General features: G+C 36.1%; 5 protein-coding genes across 7 annotated transcripts; 2 read left to right on the forward strand and 3 right to left on the reverse strand.

Annotated features, from left to right (window-relative positions):
* Positions 1-2,200: 2,200 nt before the first annotated feature.
* Positions 2,201-6,024, forward strand: LOC127251542 (LRR receptor-like serine/threonine-protein kinase EFR). The gene is made up of 4 exons (XM_051275272.1): positions 2,201-3,146; positions 3,208-3,573; positions 3,643-5,499; positions 5,590-6,024. The coding sequence occupies exons 1-4, from the start codon at positions 2,201-2,203 to the stop codon at positions 5,946-5,948; spliced, it is 3,528 nt and encodes a 1,175-aa protein (XP_051131229.1). The 3' UTR covers positions 5,949-6,024.
* Positions 6,025-8,407: 2,383 nt separating this feature from the next.
* Positions 8,408-12,216, reverse strand: LOC127251543 (receptor kinase-like protein Xa21). The gene is made up of 4 exons (XM_051275273.1): positions 11,343-12,216; positions 10,782-11,144; positions 8,856-10,712; positions 8,408-8,766 (listed from the first exon to the last, which is right to left on the reverse strand). Exons 1-4 carry the CDS (start codon positions 12,214-12,216, stop codon positions 8,408-8,410), a joined length of 3,453 nt encoding a protein of 1,150 aa, XP_051131230.1.
* On the forward strand, positions 12,215-19,695 carry LOC127251544 (probable LRR receptor-like serine/threonine-protein kinase At3g47570). The gene is made up of 4 exons (XM_051275274.1): positions 12,215-12,342; positions 16,133-17,112; positions 17,197-17,467; positions 17,586-19,695. Exons 1-4 carry the CDS (start codon positions 12,215-12,217, stop codon positions 19,561-19,563), a joined length of 3,357 nt encoding a protein of 1,118 aa, XP_051131231.1. The 3' UTR covers positions 19,564-19,695.
* A 102-nt stretch (positions 19,696-19,797) lies between these two features.
* LOC127251886 (uncharacterized) lies at positions 19,798-22,213 on the reverse strand. Of its 2 annotated transcripts, XM_051275810.1 has the most exons (8): positions 21,888-22,213; positions 21,698-21,799; positions 21,538-21,636; positions 21,351-21,461; positions 20,860-21,271; positions 20,649-20,788; positions 20,015-20,578; positions 19,798-19,906 (listed from the first exon to the last, which is right to left on the reverse strand). In XM_051275810.1, the coding sequence occupies exons 1-7, from the start codon at positions 22,113-22,115 to the stop codon at positions 20,027-20,029; spliced, it is 1,644 nt and encodes a 547-aa protein (XP_051131767.1). In that variant the 5' UTR covers positions 22,116-22,213; the 3' UTR covers positions 19,798-19,906; positions 20,015-20,026. The 2 variants fall into 2 exon arrangements, with proteins under 2 accessions (XP_051131767.1, XP_051131766.1); XM_051275809.1 differs by lacking the exon at positions 19,798-19,906 and having other exon boundaries at positions 19,913-20,578.
* Positions 22,214-22,282: 69 nt separating this feature from the next.
* On the reverse strand, positions 22,283-25,329 carry LOC127251885 (probable glycosyltransferase At3g07620). 2 transcript variants are annotated; one of them, XM_051275808.1, is made up of 5 exons: positions 25,120-25,329; positions 23,927-24,862; positions 23,695-23,825; positions 23,265-23,613; positions 22,283-23,175 (listed from the first exon to the last, which is right to left on the reverse strand). In XM_051275808.1, exons 2-5 carry the CDS (start codon positions 24,692-24,694, stop codon positions 22,507-22,509), a joined length of 1,917 nt encoding a protein of 638 aa, XP_051131765.1. In that variant the 5' UTR covers positions 24,695-24,862; positions 25,120-25,329; the 3' UTR covers positions 22,283-22,506. The 2 variants fall into 2 exon arrangements, with proteins under 2 accessions (XP_051131765.1, XP_051131764.1); XM_051275807.1 differs by having other exon boundaries at positions 23,927-24,760; positions 25,120-25,328.
* Between the last annotated feature and the right edge of the window lie 1,854 nt (positions 25,330-27,183).

The following is a 27,183-nucleotide window of genomic DNA, read 5'->3' on the forward strand; positions in this document are numbered from 1 at the left end:
TAAGCGATTGGAATCTTCATAATTTATTTGATGGATGATGGGAAGTTATGTTGCCAAGCAATTAGTTATTGTAGTTTACATTGTGAACAACCATTAAATAAACAATTTATCTATATACAGAAATTTCATAAATAAGAAAATTATAAAGTACACTAATACTAGTTCTACAACTTTGATATTTAAAAATCTATCCTACAACAATATAATGTCAACGAGTTACGTGATCTTGTATAATTTGGATAGATATTTTATTTTATTTAAAAAAAAAAAAACTATTTAATCAGTGGAAGACTTTTACAATAATCAATGGCTGAATAGAACCTGACCCATTAATTTTTTATCTAAAATTAATTAATTCCAGCGTGACATATTATTAAGTCAACAAACCCTCACCAAAATTTAAAATTCAATGATTAGTTGTCGTCTATTTATTTATCCATTTAATTATATATAAATTAATTTATAGTAAAAAGCTAAAGAAATGACGCAGGAGGTGATCTATGCAGTCACGACTACTTAGAGGATAGCCAAACAAATAATAATACTAGTTCATAAATGATATACATTAGAATTTAGATAAATTGGGAAAGGATTGATACGATTAGGCTTTACTTAAAATACAAAATAAATATTTTAATTAAAATTTGTTAAAAAAAAAAATTAAATTAAATTGTTGACGAACAGCATGAAAATAAATACTCTCTTTTTATTTTGTTTTTATTTTAATCTACAAGTATACTTATTTTATGGTTATCTTAACATGGATAATTCCGAAGGCGCGCCAAAGTGAGGCTGATGCAAGAAATATTATACGACGACCAATAGTGGAACGGTATAATTCGGTGTAAAAATAAACATATTGAATTTCTAAATAGGGAGAATACAATAATAATTTAGATGATCTAGATAGAGTTGTACGAAATTGGTAAGATTATTCAAATAAATTGTGTCAATCAAAATTTGTCAGTATTAATAACTTGAAATTAAATGTAGTTTCAATTAATTTGTATATTGTGGAGACGAAAATGCGATAAATGGAGAAAGATGATTATTTATTAGGACAAAATGGATGATATGAATAAGAATGATGCAGACAGATAAGATGTCACGTAACTTCATGGCCAAGTATTATTCCATATAACCCAAAGTACGTACAAACTACACAAATTGGACCACCTCTCTGATACAAAATACTATATATATGACATTTATTTATTTATTTTCTCTACTGTCTTATTACCTATCCTCTTTAAACGTGATCGAAGAATATGTATATATATATGTGTGTATGTATGTATGTATAGGGACCATTGGGGTGGAGGTGCATCCATCTGTGATGATGTGTGACAGCAAAATAATTATAGTATTACATATAATTTATATGGTTTAATTAATTAAAGGATTAATGGTAATAATTGTTGAAATTTTAGATCATTAAACAATATCTAAATTATTAGTGTGGAGGAGTTTCTTGGGGTTTAATAACCATGAAGTGTGTGAATGTTTGGATATGTGGATGAAATAAATTAAATAAAATTACGACATAAACAATAGACCTATATATATTTAATCACTAAATAATGCCATTTGATTAATTTGTCACCTGCGGATATATTATGTTAATATTTTATTGTGTATATCATAGTCTAAGATCCGATTTGTTTTCAATGTAATAACATGGCCGGCCATGTGAGACTTTAAATTATAGGTAATGTAATAAGTAGACACGAAAATATATAGGGGAGCTATTAATGCGTGGAAGGAAAATTAAACTACTCACATTATATAAATGACTTGTGTGACAGACAAAATTTGAAAATATCAAAATTTATTATGATTTTACGGTCACGAGTTCATCCTACGCTACGAAACTGTCGGATTATATATATATATTTTTATGCTTATTAATACGGATGGATGGATAGTATACTATTTGAACGAACGTCTCTTTCAGAGGACTAATTCAAATTAGGGTATCTGCATCATGGGAATCTACATTTGATTTCTTCCTTAAAAAAACGTTAAAAACATCAAAATATTTAATAAATAATAAAATAAAACAAGCTTCATACTTTGGATAGCATACCTTGTCAATATATATTTTGAAAATCTATTCACATTCAAACCCCCTCCCCCTCCCAAAAAAATAAAAATTAAAAATCACTCGTCGAGTCACTCAAACCCTTGCCATAATAGTGGAATGCACATTTCAGGAAAATTTCCCAAAAATGGCTATCTCAGCTATGTATTTCTCTGCTTGGCCTTCGCCCTGGCGGAAGAAATGGATAATACCTTCACAGACCAATCTGCACTTCTTGTCCTAAAATCCCAAATCACCTCAGACCCTTTCAACATTATATCCACCAACTGGTCTGAATCTGATCATCGTCGTCATCCTAATTCTACTACGACAGTCTGCAGCTGGGTTGGAGTCACCTGCAGGCGAAGAAGAGTCACTGCTTTGGACTTATCCGGAATGAACCTCACAGGAAACCTCGTCCCCCACCTCGGAAACCTTTCGCATCTAATTGTACTGAATTTGAGCAGCAACAACTTCCATGGCGCACTCCCCGATGAGCTCTCCCTGCTCCGGCAAATCGTAGCCGTTGATCTCAACTTCAACAGCATCAACGGTGGAATCGCATCCTGGTTCGGTTCCTTCCCTCGAATCGAATTTCTGCATCTAAGGAACAACAGCTTTTCTGGTGCGATCCCATCGTCACTGGGAAACGCATCAAGACTTCAATTCTTGGACCTGTCGAACAATCCGTTGATCAGCGGAGAGATTCCTCAGAATCTGGGGAATCTTCGAAACCTCAACTACCTGGCATTGCAGTATAATCGGCTTTCTGGTTCGATACCCTCTTCGATTTTTAATATCTCAACGTTGAAAACCCTCGGTTTTACAGGCAATTATATTCTGTCGGGAAAACTTCCGTATGATCTTTGTCAGGGGCTCCCAAGACTCGAAAATTTTTACTTGTCTTTAAACTCCATGAATGGAGAAATTCCTGGAAACCTGTCTCAATGCTCCAAACTAAAGGTCTTGGCTTTAAGTTCCAACAGGTTTAGTGGGCCAATACCTAAAGAGCTTGGGAACTCAAAATCCATTGAGGAATTGTATCTTGGTGCCAACATGCTCACAGGTACATTAATTAAGTAACTATCCATAATAATTTATGTATTAATAAAATTTGACTACTGCAGGTTCAATTCCAGAAGAATTGGGCAATATAACTACCTTGAAGGTATTGTTCTTGGGAATGAGTCAGCTTGTGGGGTCAATACCACTCAAAATCTTCTACAATATTCCCACATTATCTTACATACACATAGGTAGTAGTAACCTATCCGGCACACTGCCAAAAGATATATGCTCTTACAATCAAGGAATTCAAGAAATCATTCTTCAAGATAATGATTTATCTGGCGATATCCCTGAAAGAATATATGAATGCTCATCACTTCGGAGGTTACATTTAGACCAAAACAAATTTTATGGATCTATTCCAAAAGGGATTGGGAACTTAACCACACTTGAGTATTTTGCTGTTAGCATCAATCAATTCACAGGTACATAAATTAATTGCTTATCTCTTATATATGTACGTATGATATGATCAAGGTTTCTTCAATCCTCAGGTTCAATTCCAGAAGAAATTGGCTACCTGAAAAACTTAAAGGAGTTGGGACTAAGTGGTAATTACTTAACCGGGGCTATTCCGACAAGCCTACTGAACATCTCAACGTTAACATTTTTGGCACTCAGCGAGAATCAATTATCAGGGAATCTTCCACCAGACTTGGGCCACAAACTGCCCAATCTTGAATGGCTTGATCTTTATTCAAATAACCTAACCAGTGAGTCGCCAAACATGGATTTCATATCTTCATTGATGAACTGTACAAAGCTTACAACACTTAGGATCAGCTCACTGCCACTGAATGGAAGGCTCCCAAATTCCATCGGTACCCTTTCTGCCCTCCAAAATCTCCTTGCTTCGGATTGTGGTTTCACAGGCACCATCCCTGATGAAATTGGTAACCTGGAAAACCTAATTTTACTGGCCCTTCAAGGGAATAGATTTTCTGGATCACTTCCGGGGACTTTGGCTGCCATGGTTAATATGCAAGGATTCTATCTCCATAGTAATAATTTGACAGGGACGATTCCTGACGCCATTTGTGGAATGCAGAAGCTGTACACAGTATATCTGAGTGTGAACCATTTTCATGGTGGGATTCCAGAATGTCTTGGAAGAGTTACCACTTTGAGGTCACTGTTTTTAGATCGAAACAGTCTGAACCTAACGATTCCGGAAAGCTTGTGGGGTTTAAAAGATCTTATACAGTTGGATTTGTCCTCAAACTCCTTGACAGGCTCTCTTTCATCGAATGTTGAAAAGCTCAAAGTTGCTAATTATATCAGTCTTGAAAATAATCAACTCTCGGGAACCATCCCTGCTCGGATAGGAGGGCTGCAGAGTTTAGTAACCCTTTATTTAGGACACAACATGTTTCGTGGAGACATCCCAGAGACGATGTCGGAAATGGTGAGCTTAGAGTATTTGGACTTATCTAACAATACTCTTTCCGGCTCCATTTCAATGTCGATGCAAAATCTAGTGCATCTGAGCTACTTCAATGTCTCTTTCAATGGTTTGAGTGGTGAAATTCCTTCTGATGGCCCGTTTAGAAACTTCACCAGAGAATCTTTCTTGTTTAACCAACATTTATGCGGTGATCGAAGATTCGATGTCCCTCCCTGCAATTCGACTAAAGCTAAGAAAAACAGACTACCAAAGAGATTCCCAATTTTCGCATTCTTCATCTTCGGGGCTTCTGTGATAGTTCTTGCAATGGCATTAGCATATGCATATTACAGATTTAAACATAAGAACAACGCTGTCAGTAGCTCGAATCAATCGTCCCTTGGCAGTTCAATCTGTAGATTTTCTTACCAAGAACTTGTCGTGGCAACAGAGGATTTCAGCGACGTTAATCTCCTAGGAAGTGGAAGTTTCGGGCGTGTCTACAATGGCAGCCTCGGAAATGGAAAGACCGTGGCGGTAAAGGTGTTCAATCCACTCTTACAAGGCGGATTCTCGAGCTTCGACACTGAGTGTGAAGTTCTGAGGAATCTCCGACACAGGAATCTCTGCAAAGTCCTCGGTTCTTGCTCGAGCCATGACTTTAAGGCATTAGTCCTCGAGTATATGCCGTGCGGAAGCCTTGAGCGATGGATGTATTCGCACAACTATTGCTTAAACATCGCAGAGAGACTCGACATCATGATCGATGTAGCTTCGGCTTTGGAATATCTTCACAACGGCTATTCAACGCCCGTCGTTCATTGCGACTTGAAGCCTATGAACATATTGCTCGATCAAGACATGGTTGCGCATTTGTGCGATTTTGGCATTGCGAAGCTTCTAGGCAATGCAAAAAGCTTCGTGCAAACTACGACGACGTTAGGCACGTTTGGCTACATTGCACCGGGTAATAATTGTTTTAACTAAAAACTCAATAACTTCATGGTATCATTAATATCGATAGGTTTTAATGTTTACATTTGTAATAAACTTTTAGAGGTCGGCAGCCGTGGACTTGTGTCGACGAGGTGCGATGTTTACAGCTACGGCATTGTGTTGATGGAAGTTTTTACGAGAAGGAAGCCTATGGATCATCCTTTTGGTGAGGGTTTGAACATGAGGGATTGGATAAGAGATTCGATTCGTGATGGAGATATTGAGGAGATTGTAGATTCGAATCTGTTGTTGACATATGGAGAATCTTGTAATGAGAATGTGAAATCATGTGTTTGTGGTGTAATGGAATTGGGCTTGAGCTGCACCATGGAATCTCCCAACGAGAGGATCGACATGAGAGAGGCTGTCACAACCTTGAACAAGATCAGGACTCAATTCACTGCCAGCATATCTAATTAAGACATACATACCTTAATAGTTTGGGTAGTGTGTCTTTGTCTTCTTGCCAAACTTAATCTGTATGCTATTAAATTCGATCTGAGCGACCAAATTCACAAACTAGAAAAATGTGGTAAAAATAATTAAGTCATGAATTATGCATGTATGTAACAAATTAATTATTACCATCAAATCAAATATATTGAATTAACTGTTGATACAAAAGTATTTAATTAAAGTGAGAATAAAAATTAATGTTGTGAAGGTTATGTCCGGCCAGATTATTCGGATATATGATTTAGATTTTGGGAAATATGAATCAATTTGAAATTTTATAAAAACATTAAGGGTGTGTTTGTTTGTGAGTTTTTAGATTTTTTGTTTGTATTTTTTAATATAAAAATATTGAATCTGAATAATTGTTTGATTTGATATAAATAATATTTGAATATAAAATAAATTTGTAATATAATATAAAAAACAGTAATTATTTAATTTAATTTTTTTTTTTTTTAAAAAAAAATATAAATAGTAAACACCTACAACCTAATAATCTGAACAAATTTGAAGTAAATCAAAAGATTAAAATTGTATAATATTATATGTATATATATATATATAATTGCAAAAACATAAATCAAGAACCTACAAAATATGCAATATTTAGACATTATTATTATAATATATTTTAGATTTCACATTTATTCTAATTTTCAATATAACAATCTAAAATTCTAAAATTTAGGCAATTTGAAAATCCTAATCAAAATATAAATTTTAATTTAATTGAATAGAATATTCAAATTTGGAATATTTTGCTCAACAAGTAATCCATCCATCAATTTATAGTAGTATTTATTTAGGTCCGGCAAACTTATTATCATTTTTGATATCAGTTAAAGGGAATGTTTGTCGTTTGGATTTGAATAGTAAAAATTTTGAATTTGAATAGTTGTATAATGTGATATAAATAGGTGTTAATGTGATATAAATAAGTGTTGATGTGATGTTGTGAATGTAAAATTGATTTTTAATATAATATAAAAAAATAAAAAATAGGTGTTTTGATTTGATATTTTTTTGGAAAAAAATTTAGATGGATAGTATATTTAAAATCCAATCCCCAAACAAACACGGATGTATTTTATTATTGCCTAAGTAAAATATTAATATTTCATTATTACTATTTATTGCCTAAGTAAAAGATTAATATTTCATTATTACTATTTATTTAAAATTTATCCATATTAGCTTTATTATATTCATTTTTCATTCTCTTTAATTATTAAATAAAATATACAAATATGCACCCTAAATATTTATTTTTCATTCTCTTTAATTATTAATTATTTGACTTATTTGATTGTGACATGATATTTATCGTGATTTAATCAGTTAATATTATGGAATTAAAAAATTATTTTATTATTTTTTATTTAAATAATATTATTGTAATTTAAAATAAAAATTAATATATAATTTTTAAAAATAAAAAATATATATTTAAATATTTTAAATATTATATTTTAATAAAAATATATGCAATATATATATTTTTTAGAAAATAAAATTTTAAATAATACAAACAAATGAAGGATTATATTTATATATTTATAGTAAAGACCAATTAATTTTATAGAAAATGTGGAGTTTTAAATATAAATATTTATAGGATAAACTGTTTTTCTTAGTCACGTAACTGGACCCCTTATCATTTTAGTGTCGTAAGTGGAGCCTGTCGCAAACTAGTCTCATAAGTGAAAAATTTTCACTGTTTTAGTTCTCCGGCGCCGGAGACGCCTGCGTGGCTCGCCGGAGGTGACGTGTCCGCCAGGTCAGCGCACCTGCGCTGACCTGACGTGGATTTTTTTATTTTTAATTTATTTTAAATTTTATTTATATTTTTTTAATTTTTTAATTTGATTTAATTTTTAAAAAAATAAAAAAAAATTGAAAAAATAAATAAATCCACGTGTCCGCCAGGTGTCGCTGACCTGGCGAGACACCTGGCGGACACGTCACCTCCAGTGAGCCACGCGGGCGTCTCCGGCGCTGGAGGACCAAAATAGCGAAAAATTTTCACTTATGGGACTAGTTTACGACAGACTCCGTTTACGAGACTAAAATGATAAGGAGGTCAGTTACGGGATAGTTTATCCATATTTATATATTTTATTGAGAAGAAATGTAGGAATAAAAGTATTTTGAATAGGTCTTACCTAACATATAATATTATATGTTAAAAAATTAATTAATTTAATTTATATTTACTAAATATATTTAAATTTAGTAAATTTTATCAAAAATAAATACTTACCTAATGAAGTGAGTCGTAAAAAAAGAAGAAAAGATACAATTGAAATAGGACAAAGGAGTGAATATATATATATATATATATATTTCACTTATGATGTGTTTGTTTTATATTTTGCAATTATATATACAAAATAAGAAAATTTCAACATGATATGCATCACATCTTAATTAGACATGCCGACAGTGAACCGAGTCCTAATCTTGTTTAAGGTTGTAACAGCCTCTCTCATGTCGATCCTCTCGTTAGGCGATTCCATGGTGCACCTCAAACCTAACTCCATTACACCACACACACATGATTTCACCTTCTCATTACAAGATTCTCCACATGCCAACAACAGATTCGAATCTACAATCTCCTCAATATCTCCATCACGAATCGAATCTCTTATCCAATCCCTCGTGCTCAAACCCTCACCAAAAGGATGATCCATAGGCTTCCTTCTCGTAAAAACTTCCATCAACACAATGCCGTAGCTGTAAACATCGCACCTCGTCGACACAAGTCCACGGCTGCCGACCTCTAAAAATTTATTACAATTGTAAACATTAAACCTATCGATATTAATGATACCATCAAGTGTTTGAGTTTTTAGTTAAAACAATTATTACCCGGTGCAATGTAGCCGAAAGTGCCTAACGTCGTCGTAGTTTGCACGAAGCTTTTAGCGTCCCCTAACAGCTTCGCAATGCCAAAATCGCACAAATGCGCAACCATGTCTTGATCGAGCAATATATTCATAGGCTTCAAGTCGCAATGGACGACAGGCGTTGAATAGCCGTTGTGAAGATATTCCAAAGCCGAAGCAACATCGATCATGATGTCGAGTCTCTCTGCGATGTTCAAGCAATAGTTGTGCGAATACATCCATCGCTCAAGGCTTCCGCACGGCATATACTCGAGGACTAATGCCTTAAAGTCATGGCTCGAGCAAGAGCCGAGGACTTTGCAGAGATTCCTGTGTCGGAGATTCCTCAGAACTTCACACTCAGTGTCGAAGCTCGAGAATCCGCCTTGTAAGAGTGGATTGAACACCTTTACCGCCACCGTCTTTCCATTTCCGAGGCTGCCTTTGTAGACACGCCCGAAACTTCCACTTCCTAGGAGATTAACATCGCTGAAATCCTCTGTTGCCAGGACAAGTTCTTGGTAAGAAAATCTACAGATTGAACTGCCAAGGGACGATGGATTCGAGCTACTCACGGCACTGTTCCTACGTTTGAATCTGTAATATGCATACGCTAATGCCATGGCAAGAACTATCACAGAAGCCCCAATGACGAAGAATACAAAAATTGAGAATCTCTTTGGTTGTCTGTTTTTCTTAGCTTTAGTCGAATTGCAAGGAGGGACATCGAATCTTCGATCACCGCATAAATGTTGGTTAAACAAGAATGATTCTCTGGTGAAGTTTCTAAACGGGCCATCAGAAGGAATTTCACCACTCAAACCATTGAAAGAGACATTGAAGTAGCTCAGATGCACTAGATTTTGCATCGACATTGCAATGGACCCGGAAAGAGTATTGTTAGATAACTCCAAAAACTCTAAGCTCACCATTTCCGACATCGTCTCTGGGATGTCTCCACGAAACATGTTGTGTCCTAAATAAAGGGTTACTAAACTCTGCAGCCCTCCTATCCGGGCAGGGATGGTTCCCGAGAGTTGATTATTTCCCAGACTGATAAAATTAGCAACTTTGAGCTTTTCAACATTCGACGAAAGAGAGCCCGTCAAGAAGTTCGAGGACAGATCCAACTGTATAAGATCTTTCAAATCCCACAAGCTTTCCGGAATCGTGAAGTTCAGACTGTTATGATCTAACAACAGTGTCCTCAAAGTGGTAACTCTTCCAAGACATTCTGGAATCTCACCATGAAAATGGTTGTCACTCAGATACACTGTGTTCACCTTCTGCATTCCACAAATGGCGTCAGGAATCGTCCCTGTCAAATTATTACCAGAGAGATAGAATCCCTGCATATTAACCATGCCCGCCAAAGTCCCCGGAAGTGATCCAGAAAATCTATTCCCTTGAAGGGCCAGGAAAATTAGGTTTTCCAGGTTACCAATTTCATCAGGGATGGTGCCTGTGAAACCACAATCCGAAGCAAGGAGATGTTGGAGGGCAGAAAGGGTACCGATGGAATTTGGGAGCCTTCCATTTAATGGCATTGTGCTGATCCTAAGTGTTCTAAGCTTTGTACAGTTCATCAATGAAGTTATGAAATCCATGGCTGGAGACTCACTGGTTAGGTTATTTGAAAAAAGATCAAGCCATTCCAGATTTGGCAGTTTGTGGCCAAAGTCTGGTGCGAGATTCCCTGATAAATGATTCCCGCCAAGTGCCAATAATGTTAACGTTGAGATATTCAGTAGGCTTGTCGGAATGGCTCCGGATAAGTAATTAGTACCAAGTCCCAATGCCTGTAAGTTTTTCAGGTAGCCAATTTCTTCTGGAATTATACCTGAAAAGAAGCCATGATCATCATTCCTACATAATATATATATGTATATGAGATTAATTATGTATGTACCTGTGAATTGATTGATGCTAAGAGAAACAAACTCAAGCCTGGTTAAGTTCCCTATCCCTTTTGGAATGGCACCATGAAATTTGTTTTGATCCAAATGCAACCTCCGAAGTGATGAACATTCGTATATTCTTTCAGGGATATTTCCGGACAAATTATTATCTGATAGAATTACCTCTTGAATTTCTTGATTGTAAGAACAGATATCCTTTGGCAGTGTGCCGGATAGGTTATTACTTGCCATATGTATGTAAGATAAGGTTGGAATGTAGAATATTTTGTGTGGTATTGACCCTACAAACTGACTCATTCCCAAGAACAATATCTTTAAGGTAGTGATGTTGCCCAATTCTTCTGGAATTGAACCTGCAGTAGTCAGATTTTATTAGTGTATGTTCTATGAAATTAAAAGCCTAATATAAAGATAATTAGGCCTAATTGATGATTTTGACCTAATTAATCTTTTTTGAAGAAAACAGAGATAGAACAGAGCAGTCACGCAGCCCTATTTTAGTGGGCATTGTCCGATCGACGTTGTAATTAATTTTATAATAATTAATGTACCTGTGAGCATGTTGGCACCAAGATGCAATACTTCGAGGGCTTTTGAGTTGCCAAGATCTTTAGGTATCATCCCACTGAACATGTTGTAACTTAAAGACAGGATCTTTAGTTTGGGACATTGAGAAAGGTTTCCAGGAATTTCTCCATCCATGGAGTTTGAAGACACGTACAAATTTTCTAAACTTGGGAGCCCCCGACAAAGATCATACGGAAGTTTTCCCGACAGGCCATAGTTGCCTGTAAAACTGAGGGTTTTCAACGTTGAGATGTTAAAAATCGAAGAGGGTATCGAACCAGAAAGCCGATTATACTGCAATGCCAGGTAATTGAGGTTTCGAAGATTCCCAAGATCTTGAGGAATCTCTCCGCCGATCAACGGATTGTACGACAGGTCCAAGGATTTAAGGTTTGATGCGTTTCCCAGTGACGATGGGATGGAACCAGAAAAGCTGTTGTTCTTGAGATACAAAAATTCGATCTGAGGAAAGGAACCGAACCAGGATGCGATTCCACCGTTGATGATGTTGAAGCTGAGATCAACGGCTACGATTTGCCGGAGCATGGAGAGCTCATCGGGGAGGGCGCCATGGAAGTTGTTTCTGCTCAAATTTAGTACAGTTAGATGAGAAAGGTTTCCGAGGTGGGGGGCGAGGTTTCCTGTGAGGTTCATTCTGGATAAGTCCAAAGCAGTGACTCTTCTTCTGCTACAGGTGACTCCAACCCAGCTGCAGACTGTCGTAGTAGAATTAGGATGATGATGATGATCGGATTCAGACCAGTTGGTGGATATAATGTTGTAAGGGTCTGAGGTGATTTGGGATTTTAGGGCAAGAAGTGCGGATTGGTCTGTCGTAATATTATCCATTTCCGCCATGGCAGTCAAGCAGGGAAATACACAGCTGAGGATGATGGGCAGTGAAAGTGGAAAGATGAAGGGAGCTCTTGAGATAGCCATTTTTGGGAAATTTTCCAGAAATGTGCATTCGACAATTGTGGGAAGGTTTCACTTTTTTTCCTTTTGGGGGTTTTGAAATGTCAGCAATCTATTTATATTCGTCATATATTTCATATTAAATACTTATATATATATATATATATACAATATTAGTATATTAAATATTGTTTTTAAAAAAGTTCTAATTTAAAAAACTACATTATTTAAACATAATTTCTTTTAGTTCATTTTTTAATTTACAGTAATATTTTAATAATATATATATTAAATATTGTTTTTAAAAAAGTTCTAATTTAAAAAACTACATTATTTAAACATAATTTCTTTTAGTTCATTTTTTAATTTACAGTAATATTTTAATAATATATATTGTCTGTTGATTTTGGTAAAAATATAAATAAATAAATAAATAATACTATATTTTTAGTTGAGATTATTATGAATCTATTATTTTACTGGATATATATTATTTTTTTCAAATTAAATTCCATAAAATAAATTGAAGGTGTAAATCCATAATTTTATTTATAAGTTAATCTTCACATCAGACCATTCTTATGGGGCTATTTGGGTGTATTTGTTTGTGTGTTCTACGTTTTGGATTTGAATTTTTGAATAATAAAATGTTTGAATTTGAATAATAAAATGTTTGAATTTGAATAGTTGTTTGATGTGATATAAATAGAAATAGATGTGATATTTTAAATGTAAAATAATTTTGTAATATAATATAAAAAAATAATTATAAATGTAATATTTTTGGAGAGGAAAAAGAATTCGAACAATAAAAATCTGTATTAAAAACTACAAACGCAACCGTTATTATTTTTATGTATTTATGCTATGTTGGTTAACTTTGCATCCATAGTTATTATTTCAATTATATGTATATATAATATATTAATTTTTTAAAAAAACTATATTTAAAATTTTTAAAAAATAATTTATATTAATTATGTATGAACATATATATATTTGTTTTTATTAGATAACATTTTATTTCAGCATATAATATTCGTATAAAATATATTTTATTAAAATATAATTTTTATATAAATATTTAGATACATATTTTAAATTTACTTTAATCATGTATATTAAATTTTAAATTTGATACTACCTAAGTAAAATTTCTCAAATCCAATTTCCAACTTAAATCCAACTATCAACCAAACACACCCTTAAATGTTTTTAATCTTTTTTTTTTTTTTTTGTATGGGAGAATCCGAATATAGATTCCGACAATGTAGATACCCTAGTTTGAATGAGTCCATTGAAGGTGACATTCGTTGTAATTGTATACTTTCCATTGTTAAAGTTATTTATTTGAACCAATAAATAAATAAATATGATTACGTAATTAAAATTTCCACCTACACATTAATACTTGATTTGATTAGATTATTGAGGTAGTTACTAACAATTGTGTATCATAAATTAAGATTGAAAGACATATATATAAAATTGAAGTCCAATTTATATTGTCGTGTCTAGTTATTACATGATTTATTTAAAGTGACATGGCCGGCCATGTTATTTAATTGAAAACAATTCGTCCTTTATCTGCCAATAAAAATTTGGATCTTAGATTATTATAATATACACAGTGGATATAAACATAACTATATCTGCGTGTGACAAAATCAAATGACATTATTAGTGATTGAATAACAAGTCAATACTCGTTTTTTCTATTTTTTTTTTTTTTTTTTTTTGAATAATGTAGAAATTCGCAGCCGTTAAATCAATACTCGTTATTTATTATATATATATTAGCTTGTGTAGCATTAATTAATTTGACGGTAAATGCTAACAATTTAAGGAATACGCTTTACATGAGTTTGCTAAGGAAATATATATATATTATTCCTCCGTAATAAGCAAAACTTTATATAATCTATTTATAAAAAATAATTTTATATATTTATAATTTTATTATATTTAAAGAATAATAATAATTAATTTATTATTTTTTTTACTTAATCACTATTTTATTATTAACTGCTTAATAAATTTTATTTTTTTATCTATTTTATTTTTATATCAATCATTACTTCGCATAGTTTATTTTGATTGTTGAATCTATTTATGTCAAATAGTTTGATTTAAATTATTACAAATATCCTTTATGATTTAACACTATGTGCGCTGCATTCTGAAATTCTAAATTATTCTTCTTCTACCAATGGACGTAGTCAATGCTCTTCATTGATAATCATATTATTTTATTTTTTTTGTCGATTTTTTTCATTTTCTTTATTATCTTTATTACATTTATGCGTTATAATACAAATATTTTTTGAGATTTTGAAATTTTGAAAATATTAAAAAGGTTAATAATTGATGTGGGGTTTTTTTAAAAGATATATATATTTGATGTGTTTGTTTTGTGATATTATTGAAAAGTTTCTCAATCCTAATTTAAAGGATCAGTTTTACCAGTTTTTGTCAGTTCGACTTCAAAGTACTTATTTTCTATTTTAAAAAAAATAATTATATACTAATATTAAAATACCGTTAATTTTACTTAAATTACAAGTATTTCATTACACATATAATTGTTTTATATATAAAGTCAAAATCTCTTACACTTTTTTACTAATTAATAAAATATTATTATTTTTTAATTCAGCTTGTTTGAAATGGACCGGAGAGAGCATAAGATATAGAAAATTATATAGAAAATATAAAAATAATGAATATGTATATTATATCAATTTTTTTGAAAAAAATATAAAGTTTTGTGACACTATTATCTAATAGTGTTATCTATTCAACTATGGGGATTTACAAGCTATATGGTCCATTATAATTTCCATGCTAATTGAGTGTGCTTATAGTTTCAAATTGATTTGAAATAAGGTTTTGATTTGAGTTTTTGTTATATAATATTTTGCAAGAAAAAATAATATATTTTTAATTATATTTGTATATACATATGCATGGGACTCCAAAATCATCTTACCTAAAAACTCAAATTATTAAAAAAAAGACAGCCATTAATTATATATCCGTAAAAAGGGAGTCCCAACAATATTAATTTATATTTAAAATGTGAAAAAAAAAAAAAAAAAAAAAAAAAAAAAAACCGAAAAAACACACACACCTTATTGATCGAATTGTTAGAGTACATAAAAGAACACATATGCACATTCATACTGTCGCTTTGTTGCCCTTATGAAGACTATTATTGTTGTGTCCGTTTATCCTTACCCTCGACATATTAACATTAATTGCATATATATATATATATATATATACATATCCATTTACTAGAATACAATGTGTGTGTATATATATATATATATTATACTATAAAAGAATATATGTCGTGGTCAATTATATCTTATCCGATGCTTAATTGTGTATCTGCTTCAATTCAATGAAGAGGACAAAATTATAAGTGAGAAAGAAGCTTTTGGAATTTTGTCTGTCTTTGGATAAAATTCTTCGACCAAGATTTTCAACTAAGACAAAATGTAAGAATCCAAATAGACTATAAAACAACTAAACTTACACCAATCACAATATTCATGTGAGAATTTAAATGGCTGGAAATTTTATTAACTTGTAAATGTCAAATTTTTACATAGTCACGCTGGCCACAAATTATTATTAGAACATTTAACTGCTGTGATCTGATAGATACAATACAACATATGAGACAACAAAAAATTTGGCTCAAACTATTGTAATGAATTTAAATGGAAGATGAACACACAAGAAGAATTTTTAGTAACTCACTTCTTGCAAACACTAATGTAGTTTGGACTCGTTCAAGTCAACATTATTATGTCCAAATCTGGCAACGGAATCACTTTGCTTTAAATGGCAGAGCTGCAGAGTGCAGTTTCCGACAACCAATTGTTTATGCAGAAACGTTTCCTAAAATGGCCATGTCGGAATCATCATCAAACTTTCCATTTTTCGTATTCTTCTTCAACTGTCTGCTTGCTTGCTCAGCCATGGCAGCAGACGACACAATCACCGCCGACCAATCTGCACTCCTTGCCCTAAAACTCCAAATCAGCCACGACCCTTCCAATTCCATATCCAAAAACTGGTCCCACAATTCCAGTGATGCCTGCACCTGGATCGGAGTCACCTGCAGCTCTCGCCGCCACAGGGTCACCGCTCTCAACCTTGCCGGAATGAACCTCACCGGAAAACTCCCGCCGCACATCGGAAACCTCTCATTTCTCACCCTTTTGGATCTGAGCAAAAACAACTTCCACGGCGGCGTGCCTAATGAGTGGTCCAAACTCCGGCGGCTCACGTCCCTTAATCTTCAGGTCAACAATCTCGCCGGAGAAATCCCACCATGGCCCTTCTCCTTGCCCCGAATCCAATCCCTGAATCTCAGAAACAACAGCTTTTCCGGCACGATCCCATCGGCCCTGGAAAACAATTCCAGGCTGGAAATTCTCGACCTGTCGTTCAATCCCCTGCGTGGAGAGATTCCTCAGGAGATTGGGAATCTTCGAAACCTGAAACTGCTGAGCCTTCAGTACAACCAGTTGAGTGGTTCATTGCCCTCTACAGTCTTCAACATTTCGACAATGGAACTTCTGGCATTTTCGGGGAATGGTCTGTCCGGAAGCCTCCCGAGCACGATCTGTCAGGGCCTTCCAAATCTTGTCGGGCTCTACATTTCTTTCAACCACCTGACAGGACAAATTCCAAAGAATCTGTCCCAATGTTCGAATCTAAAGATCCTGTCTTTCTCTTTCAACCTATTCAGTGGAACAATTCCCGGAGAGCTTGAAAATTTAAAGATGTTGGAAACACTGCACTTGAGCTCCAACACTCTAACAGGTAGTCCATGACATTATAGAATTAATTAATTTTTGCTAACTTATCTTTTACAATTGTTAATGTTATCTGTCTTGTTACTTGCAGGTTCAATTCCAGAAGAACTAGGCAACATATCGACCCTGAGGAGATTATCCATGGGAGACAACCAGCTTGAGGGTTCAATTCCGAACAAGCTCTTCCACATGGCATCACTGACCTTCTTAAACATTGCTAACGGTAACATTTCCGGTGTGTTGCCAATGGATATATGTTCCAGTCATAAACAGCTAGAAGAAATTAATCTCTTGGGGAATCGAATCGGCGGCTCTATTCCCTCAAGATTATTTGAATGCTCGGGGCTTCGGATCTTGCAGCTGTCTGTAAACTTGTTTTATGGATCCATCCCAAGGGAGATTGGGAATTCGAGTTCACTTGAGATGATTTATATGACTCCAATCGATTGACAGGTAAAACTGTAATCCATTAACAATTAGTTGTACTTCTTGTGATCTAATAATCCATTCACTTACAATTTCCTCAGGAACAATTCCTGAAGAAGTGGGAAGACTAAAAAACTTGCAGATATTATCACTTGGAGACAATGATTTAAGAGGTTCGATTCCGGAAAGTATATGGAATATCTCATCTTTAACTGCATTGGCAATTGGAGGAAACAAACTCCATGGCAATCTTGCATCAGATTTAGGCCACAAATTGCCTGATCTTGAAAGATTGGATCTGTCTTCTAACAACTTAACCAGTGAGTCCCCAAACTTGAGCTTTTTAAGTTCATTGATCAACTGCACAAAGTTAGTAAAACTAGCACTGAGCGACAATCCGTTGCGCGGAAACCTTCCAGCTGCAATAGGGAGCCTTTCTTCTCTACAATATCTGTATTTTTCGAATTGTCATCTCAGTGGCAGCATTCCTGATGAAATTGGTAATTTGAGAAGTTTAGTATTACTAAGTCTTCATAAAAATGACTTTTCTGGATCGATTCCCATGACGTTAACAGGCATGGAAAGCCTCCAGGGATTATATATTTGGGGTTGTCGAATAACCGGGACCATCCCTACCACATTATGCCGGTTAAAAAACTTGAATCACCTCTACTTGAGTGATAATCAACTTCACGGCGCGATTCCAAATTGTTTAGGAAGTCTAACAAGTCTTCGCGCGGTTTCTTTAGGTAGAAACAAGTTGAACTGCACAATACCAATTAGCTTGTGGGATCTTAAAGATCTTCTAGAATTGGACTTATCGATGAACTCCTTGGTAGGTCCTTTATCACCACAAATAGGAAAGGTTAAGGTTGTACATTCTGTTTATTTGTCATCGAATCAATTGTCCGGCATCATTCCTAATGAGATAGGAGAGTTGCAAAATTTGGCCACTCTTTCTTTATCCAACAACAGATTTGAAGGGGTGATCCCGGAGTCGACATCTAGAATGTTGAGCATAGAGTCCCTTGACATGTCTTACAACAATCTCTCTGGTTCGATCCCAATTTCCATGGAGAAGCTTGTGTTTCTCAACTACCTTAACGTTTCTTTCAATGGTTTAAGCGGCGAAATCCCTTCTGGCGGTCCATTTGGAAACTTTGTCGATCAATTCTTCCTTCACAACAAGCAATTATGTGGAGTTGGAAGACATAACATCCCCCCTTGTGCATCTACCAAGATTAGGCGAAAAATGAAACTTCAAATGCTTGTCTACGCATTCGCTGCCACATTATCGATGATTTTGGTTATGGCCTTGATAATATTGTCATTTTTATTTGCTAGATCTCGAAGCAAAGAAAAGATTCAAAATCATTCGCCTTCGCCTTTGGGGCCAACCGATTTAATACCAAGAATTTCTTACCATGAGCTTGTTGAGGCAACCATGGCATTCAGTGATGCAAACTTGCTTGGCAGTGGAAGTTTTGGAAGCGTATATAAAGGGACTCTTGGCGATGGTAAGAATGTGGCGGTAAAAGTTTTCCATCTGCAGTTAAAAGATGGTTTCAAGAGCTTTGACATAGAGTGTGAAGTATTAGGTAAACTTCGCCACAGAAATCTTTGTAAAGTCATTACTTCTTGCTCCAGCCATGACTTCAAGGCATTGATCCTCGAATATATGCCTCTCGGAAGCCTCGAAAAATGGATGTATTCGCACAACCATTTCTTAACTATGGCACAGAGAATCGATGTTGCCATGGATGTAGCTTGTGCCTTGGACTATCTCCACTCTGGCTATTCGACCGCCATTGTTCACTGTGATTTAAAGCCAAGAAATGTACTTCTAGACGAAGACATGGTTGCCCATTTGTGCGATTTTGGCATCGCGAAGCTGATGGGTGAGACCGAAAGCTTCACACAAACTGCAACACTCGGGACGATTGGGTACATTGCACCAGGTATACTTTACAACTACATTTTTAAATTTTGTAATTTGTTAGTTATGCTTATCATGATCTTTGATCCATTTTGATAACAGAGGTTGGAAACAGTGGACTTGTGTCGACCAAATCCGATGTCTATAGCTTCGGCATTGTGCTGATGGAAGTTTTCACGAGAAAGAAGCCTATGTACGACGCTTTCGGCGAAGATTTTTGCATAAGAAATTGGGTAGAGAAATCGATGCCTAATGGAGTCATCAACATCATCGACTCCAATCTATTGCAGCCACACGGACAATTCTTGAGTGAAAAGTTGAGATGTATGTCCTGTTTAATGGACCTGGCTTTGAGGTGCACCATGGAATCTCCTAATGAGAGGATCGATATCAAGGATGCTATTACAACCTTGAGCGGAATCAGGACCCAATTCAATGCCTGTCAGCAGGGTGAGAAATGAATATACATACATATATATATATGTATGTATTTATATATTCGATGATGATTTCAAACAAATGCAGAAATGAATTAATGATTTTATACCCATCTGGGGTGTCAATCGACATTGGTTCGCTGCGCAACGGCTCGAAGGCCAAACTCCAAGTCGTGGAGAGTGATGGTGAGCAGGTCGTCGCCATTGGAGTCGAAGGTGAGCCTGGAATCGAGATTCTCCCGGGCGCTGTTGAGCATGAGATCCACCAAACCTCCGTTCATTTTGTTGCGGAGCTTCTCGGTGGAGTTCCGGTCGATCAGGCGCGTGACGGCGTCGTGGGTGCAGGTCGGGTGGAGCTTGAAGCCGCAGAGGCGGCTCGTCTGGCTCTGCCGGCGCATCTTGATCACCAGCATCTCCGCCAGATCATTGGACGAGTAATTGTCGAACTGGAAAGTGTGCGTCACGCGCCGGCAGAACCCTTCGTTTGATTCGAAGAGCTTCTTCATCCGATCCGTGTACCCCGCGAATACCACCAGGAGCTCGCCGTCTTCCAGGACGGACATGATCTCCTCCATCGCCTCCACGCCGTAGTCCACGAATTCGCCGGCCGCTTTTTGCGGCGCTAAACGGTAAGCTTCGTCGACGAACAGAATCCCTCCCATGGCTTCCTCGATCTGCAGAAAGCCCAAGTCTTGAGAATCTAGGGATTTGTATCTATTTCCATTGCATTTTTAATTTACCTACCTTCTTCCTAGTCTTGGGTCCGGTTTGGCCCAGGTATTCTCCGACCAAATCTGTCCGCTGCACTTCAATCATCTTGTCGGAGGAAAGTACTCCGATGGACTTGAGTAGCTTCCCCAAGATTCGCGCTACAGTTGTTTTACCTACACGAACACGAAACAAGTTCATCGGATTCATTTTTCCAATAGCTTCGAAGAATGCAACTAATTCAGACCTGTTCCAGGGTTTCCAAGAAACGCCATGTGAGGTAGCTTCCTGGGGCCAAGATTCATCCCCATGGCTCGGCGCTTCTCGTCCAGGAGCATTCCCTTCGCCCATTTCTGGAGCTGATCTTTCAGATCACGCAGTCCGACAATCTTCGATAGCTCGCTGTCGAACTCCTCCATCTTGGCTTTTATTTCATAGTTGCTCTGATCTCCGGCGCCGTTCGGGTAACCCGACGACGAACTAGTGGTGTAGTTCATACTCAGATCTGCTAAATTATTACCGTATTGATTCCCAGCAAATATGCTGTAAATCTGCTGTGTAGTGTTCTGAATTTGCCCGGCAACATGACCGCACAAGATCCCGACCAGTTCATGGCACTGTACCCCCGCTGGAATGTAATTGACCGGAGCCAAGCCCTCCTGCAGAAGCATCAACGGTCGCCGGAGGAATCATATAAACTGAAATATGATGATCCAACATCAAAGATGAGATACATACGTCGTCTTTAGCGAAGCAATCGGCTCTGTACTCTAACAGTGTCCTAACCATGGAGTTATCTCCGGTGCGCAGCGCAAACCCGACGGCAAGATGCAAGGGAGTCATCGAATTCTGGAAGAGATGCAGAACAGAAATGAATCAGCAATAGCTACATAATCAAAAAGATTCATTTAGTAATGAAATTTACATTTGTTCTGGCTTCGACATTGGTTCCGTAGCTGAGAAGCACCTGGCCTGATTCGCTGCATCCATTCTTAGCTGCTGCGTGCAATGGCGTCTCGCCGTACTGCGCGCAAAAATGCAACATTACAAGATGAGAAACTGCAGATTGGATTACTTTTACTTACAACATTCTTGGCTTCCTTCTCGACCCTCTCCATGCCGAGCAAATACTTGACTATCTCTACTCGGTTGAGACTCGCGGCAATGTGCAATGGCGTCTGCATCATCTGTGTATATATATAGTAGGCAAGAACTTAAAATGGATCACAAAATTACCAACACTGCAAACATATGATGTAAAGATCGATCACTCACGAGAGCGCTTCTGTCGTTAAGAAGCGAAGGATCGCGAAAGAGCAAACTCTGAAGGCCACTCAGATCACCAGACTCAGCACATTCATGGATTGTTGGGGGCGTATTGTTGTTGCTGTTGTTGTTGCCTCCTCCTGAGGTTAAGTTTGAGTTCTTCTTCTGAATCCCCATGGCTGAAACTAAGAGCTTCCTGCTTTGGTGAGGATTACAGATCAGAATTCGAAGCCACATAAGAAGGGATCAATAAATGCAATTCGCCATTGTCTAACTAGATAGCTGCAGTTGACTTCACATTTCTTAATCCGATTCTTTCTCCAAATTGTTGCTGATCCTCGAAACAAATTGGAAGCTGCTTCCGTTGACAAAAAAAGGTTTCCATTATTTGATAAAGTCAACAATTGGAAAAAACTCGTTGTCTTGTCTTGTCTGCAACTTGCATTTAAATAGGAACCATCTGCCCCAATTTTCTTCGTTTCATTCTATCTTTCCCCCAAATAAAATCATATAAAGAATCACCCACAAATCAGCAATCAAGAAATACATATATTTCATGCATCCTTCTTTACAATTTCAACACGTTTATATACACCTCAGAACGAAGCTGTTTCTTGCATGATCATCGTTATCTATTTTTTATCTGGAAAACTCGATTGTACCAGATCGAGTGAAGTGTCATGTGGAAGAGATCATACTTCATCGGCTTCGAGTGCCACAGGAAATGCTGCTGTGCTCGCCGCACGCCGAGCTGCATCGCGAGATATTTCTGCTCGGGTACAGACACGAGTATCTCCCTCAACTTCGGAATGTCTTTCTCCGCGACAATCAATGAAAACGTGTCCCAGTTCAGCACCTCAAAGAACGGGGGCACAAAATTATCGGATATGATCACCGGAACACACTCGTAGAAGATGGCCTCGACTATCCTTGGGCTGTTCACTTCATAGCCCTTCGGGCAAATGCAGTACCGGCTGTTCTTCATGTGACTTATGTAATTCATTTTGCTCGCAACGCCTGGAGGCATCGGACCGAGGATCTTCATGTCAGGCTCCCGATCTTTCCAATGCTTGAGCAAGATCGTCCGAAGGTAACCATGCATATTTCCAGCGTAAAAGGCGAGAATGCGCCTCTGGGACGGCGGCTTACCTCCAAGATCTCTAAGCGGGTTTCGGGCAGACCGGACGTATGTTTCCGGGAGGGACACATCCCGGCCTATTTTGAAGCCCAAAGTCACGTCCGCGTTGCATAGAGCTTTGATGCAGTGCTCCATGTGGTGTCTTGTTTCGTAGGGCGCCTGCGCTTATACATTGTCGAAAGCTTAGATACAAACTGATATATCTTTTGTAACAACAAGTGTTCGATTAATGGAAGCTAATGAATTACCCAATCATGGCAGGCGACAAGGAAATGATCGGCGCCTCCTGTTCTGTTCCAGTAACGATACTTCGCAGCTATTTTTTCTGAATAATCCTTCAAATACTGGCGGAGATTTGTCCGGTTGTGAGAATTACGTACGTAAAGTGTGTATTCGAGCATCCGCGAACTGAATGGCATGTAAAACAGATGAGCCTTTCTCGGATCTTTCACGGTGAATCGCTTATTTCCCTCCATCAGCTTCATGAACCATCCTTCCGACGCATAAAGTCCCTTGAGGATCGGCCGATGGAAAATAGGCCTTTCGCCATCCTTGTATACGTATATTTTCAGTACTCTTTCCATGAGTTCATAGCTCCTGCGCCGTTTTAAAAGCGTGAAAAAAGCCGAAATCAGACATTCATCTAGTAAAATAGTACGTAGTTGATAATCGACTAACCTTTTGAACATTGAAATATTTCGAAACAGCGGAGGATACAGCTCCCGGTCATTCTTCAAAATCGGGGGATTCTCAATCTTTAACTTCGCGGCTAGAATCTCCCGGTCGCGATCAGAGGACCATCTAGGTCGCTGTAATCCAATCAGACAACAAGCTGCAATAACTCACATCTTTTCCAAGTGATAAATTGAAGATAAGGAAATCGACTAAATTTTTTTGTCAAGAGGCATACCATTGCACGCGATCGAGCACGATGGTGGACTAACAGCCGCTGCATTTCATCAATCGGGGTCACAGTTTTTGGCGGCATGTTACACCTCATGATCTTCTTCCCGACAGGCTTATTTGAAACCAAAGTGCTATTGGCGAACGCGGTTTCATTGAACATTACGATAATATCATTGCTGGATGAACTAGCTGCCGGATATGATTCATTATGAACCACGGCTTTAATGATCAAAGGATTCGCTGCAGAGACGACTGGAGGCGATAATATATCAGAACCGCGGACAATATTTTTCTCAGGCAGTGTCTTATTAGCTTCAGTGACATCTCCCGGCAACATAAGTCCCTCGGCAACAGCTACATTTACAGTACCTAATGTTTCATCCTCCAAGAAATTGAAATCATCGTCGGCAGCATCAACATCCAAGCCAGAATTGATCTTCTCCACTTTGTCCTTTTCAGATGAATCCTTTTCATCATCAGCACTGTCTCCTCCTAAGCTCGCTTCATTTAACAACAGAGAATTCTTTTCTAACGTCAACACAGTGAACTTATCAAAAGTTTCGTCGATTGAAGATCCTTTGGAGGATTCACTTGCCTTTAAGAGGCCTCTACTGATCTTCTCATTGGGTATCAACGATCGAAGGGCATTGCCATATGGAAGCATCAAAGACTGACAGAACAAATGAGTCAGGGCAACCAATCCAACTAAGAACACCCATTTCCTTTTCTCAATCTGAAGCAGTGTCTGAATTTTGATGGAATAACAATCCATGACAAACACACAAAGCAGCCAAATGTTTCACTTGCTCATATCGATTGCCAAATCTCTAACCAAATCCTACATAAAAGCCAAGAAATGTTCCAATTTCAAATACCAGGCAGTCAAACAAGGTAATTCAGTTCGTGAAATTATCAATCCTCCACTTCCCCCGTCAAACGCCTACACATGTTTGACCAGACTTCATTCACAAAATCAATGTTTACAACCGAAAATTTACACATGGATTTGGTTCGATTTCAATGGGTATGGGTATGGGTATGGGAATCTCCCCCACCAATTAACCCACCCAACCCCACCAAAAATTGAAGTGAAGATTGTAAATTGAAGTTAGAAAATTAAAACAGCATAAACCCATTACACTTCCCACAGCCAAATCTGCAATAAATTCATAAGAGGAATGGACAAACAGAAGGTACCTCGAAGTGAAAAGCTGAGGGCAGTGAGCTGTTTGTCGGTGCTGAAATTAGCTATAGGAAGATGGAAATCTTGGGAGCTTTGAGTACATCAGCCCCCACTTGCTTTCCTAAAGTATTCCCTTCCTAAAATACTATTCAGTGATCAAAAATTCACATAGTCAAAAAAGAAAAAACCTTGGGAGCTTTGAGTTCATCAGCCCCCACTTGCTGAATTTATTTTATTTTTTTTTTTATCACACTTTTAGAAATGTGTATGTAACCTTCGATCTTTTACAGTAACACTTTCACGATCTTCTCTATCAACGAATATTACGTGACATTGTCCAGTGGGATCTTTCGGCAACTTTATCTGAATGTGGGCTGTTTGCAATCATTACTTTTTACTATTGTTTTTTTTTTAAATCGGAGTATAATTTCAGGTTTACGATCCTCAAAGGTGCTTAGAAGAACTTTGGATGTAATTAGAATAATATGGGCCGAACCATATGGATAGTATTAAAAATTATCGCCGTAAAGCCCAATTATTACATAGGCCCAAAATTAAATAACAGGCTACTGTTGGCCCAATTGGCTTTAGTTACGGAAAAGCAGCTCCTACCAATTTCCCGACGACCATGTAAAAGAGCTACGGTAAAATAAAAACGCTGACTCTAATACAATAATAAAAACACGATTTTAAAAAAGCGTTACTCAAGTAATTTTTCTCTTTCACAGTTATACTTTGACAGCATCTCCTCTATCAGCAATATTACGTTACAATGTGATTTTTTTTGTTTTAAAGAATTTTGGATACTGTTACAATAATATGGGCCGAACCATGTGGAGTGCATTTAAAATGTAAACCATAAAGGCCCAAAATAAAATTAACAGGCCGCTGCTGGCCCAATTGTATTAATAAATCTAAAATTTTAATGAAAATCGCATACATGCATAAATGTTGAATTAATATATATGTATAGATTTCCAATACTTATATTTCTTATATTATCCTAAAATATATGATATCTGTAGAAGATGGATCTAAAAATGTTAAATGCATGTAACCAATAAATAAAAAAATAAAATTGAATTCCCATTATATATTTTCATTCAACAAGGGAAAGGAATGGGATGATGATACATGTTTCAAATCCTTGTACAAAATTGCCTCATGTGAGCTGTCAATTCTTTAATAGCCCTCTCCCCACTTATTTATTCTGATGAAAACTCCATTTTCCCCACTCATTTTAAATCACATTATTATTTAAGTTTCTTATTTTCTTCATTTAATAAAATCAATATGGGGCACATACATATATACATAAATAAATCAAAAATTAATGCTTGGGCACGTAGGTAATTAGATTGCAACCAAATCTAATATCATGATTCAATGGAAATAATAATCCCAGATGTGATTGATGATGATGCTTTCCCTACAATAATAAATAACAATGTACTTTTTTCTTGGGGAACATTTCCAGCCAAATAAAATATATGTGGATCTAATTCAACAAAAATGTACGTATATATAATAAATTGTTTGTGCATGCTTGGACGATATCAAAATTTCATTATTTATTAATTAGCGTCAAATCTCATAAATTATTCCTCAAAATTAAATAATTTCACACATTATAATCGATTTTTTTTTTTAATTTTATTTTTCCTCCAACAATATATATATATATATAGTATTGATTGGAGTTGCTATTGGTTGTTTGGAATAATCAATGCATGGAAGATATTTTATACATAATATCTCCACACCTAATATAATTGCTATATATATATATTATAGTGTATATAAATTATCTGTTCGTTATTGAATTCAATTACATAATATAATTAATTAGATTTTATAATTATTATCCATGTGCAGGAGGAATGTATACGACCATATTTCGTAAAATCATATATGTGGATATTGTATATATGTAAATATAAATATAGATATTATAAGTACACCTTGCAAGAAACCAGATTCATCTGTATTTAGTTTTTAAAAATTTTACTCGATAATGCTATTTAATTCAAGAAAATTAAACTGGCCATTATTATTTATTGCATGCATTTCTTTACATT

The sequence above is a fragment of the Andrographis paniculata genome, unplaced genomic scaffold, assembly GCF_009805555.1.
Source record: "Andrographis paniculata isolate CXL003 unplaced genomic scaffold, ASM980555v1 Contig45END, whole genome shotgun sequence".
Taxonomy (NCBI): Eukaryota; Viridiplantae; Streptophyta; class Magnoliopsida; order Lamiales; family Acanthaceae; genus Andrographis; species Andrographis paniculata.

Coding starts and splice junctions, on each gene's coding strand:
- LOC127251885 (XM_051275808.1), bottom strand. CDS start 24,694: ATGGATTGTTATTCCATCAAAATTCAGACACTGCTTCAGATTGAGAAA. Junction 23,826..23,926: donor GTGCTCGATCGCGTGCAATG/GTATGCCTCTTG, acceptor ATTGGATTACAG/CGACCTAGATGGTCCTCTGA. Junction 23,176..23,264: donor TTGTCGCCTGCCATGATTGG/GTAATTCATTAG, acceptor GTATAAGCGCAG/GCGCCCTACGAAACAAGACA.
- LOC127251886 (XM_051275810.1), bottom strand. CDS start 22,115: ATGTGGCTTCGAATTCTGATCTGTAATCCTCACCAAAGCAGGAAGCTC. Junction 21,272..21,350: donor ATTGCTTCGCTAAAGACGAC/GTATGTATCTCA, acceptor ATGCTTCTGCAG/GAGGGCTTGGCTCCGGTCAA. Junction 20,789..20,859: donor TCTTGGAAACCCTGGAACAG/GTCTGAATTAGT, acceptor GTGTTCGTGTAG/GTAAAACAACTGTAGCGCGA.
- LOC127251544 (XM_051275274.1), top strand. CDS start 12,215: ATGGCAGTCAAGCAGGGAAATACACAGCTGAGGATGATGGGCAGTGAA. Junction 12,343..16,132: donor CATTCGACAATTGTGGGAAG/GTTTCACTTTTT, acceptor TTTAAATGGCAG/AGCTGCAGAGTGCAGTTTCC. Junction 17,113..17,196: donor GAGCTCCAACACTCTAACAG/GTAGTCCATGAC, acceptor TGTTACTTGCAG/GTTCAATTCCAGAAGAACTA.
- LOC127251542 (XM_051275272.1), top strand. CDS start 2,201: ATGCACATTTCAGGAAAATTTCCCAAAAATGGCTATCTCAGCTATGTA. Junction 3,147..3,207: donor TGGTGCCAACATGCTCACAG/GTACATTAATTA, acceptor TGACTACTGCAG/GTTCAATTCCAGAAGAATTG. Junction 3,574..3,642: donor TAGCATCAATCAATTCACAG/GTACATAAATTA, acceptor TTCAATCCTCAG/GTTCAATTCCAGAAGAAATT.
- LOC127251543 (XM_051275273.1), bottom strand. CDS start 12,216: ATGGCGGAAATGGATAATATTACGACAGACCAATCCGCACTTCTTGCC. Junction 10,713..10,781: donor TAGCATCAATCAATTCACAG/GTACATACATAA, acceptor GCTTCTTTTCAG/GTATAATTCCAGAAGAAATT. Junction 8,767..8,855: donor TTTCGGCTACATTGCACCGG/GTAATAATTGTT, acceptor ATAAATTTTTAG/AGGTCGGCAGCCGTGGACTT.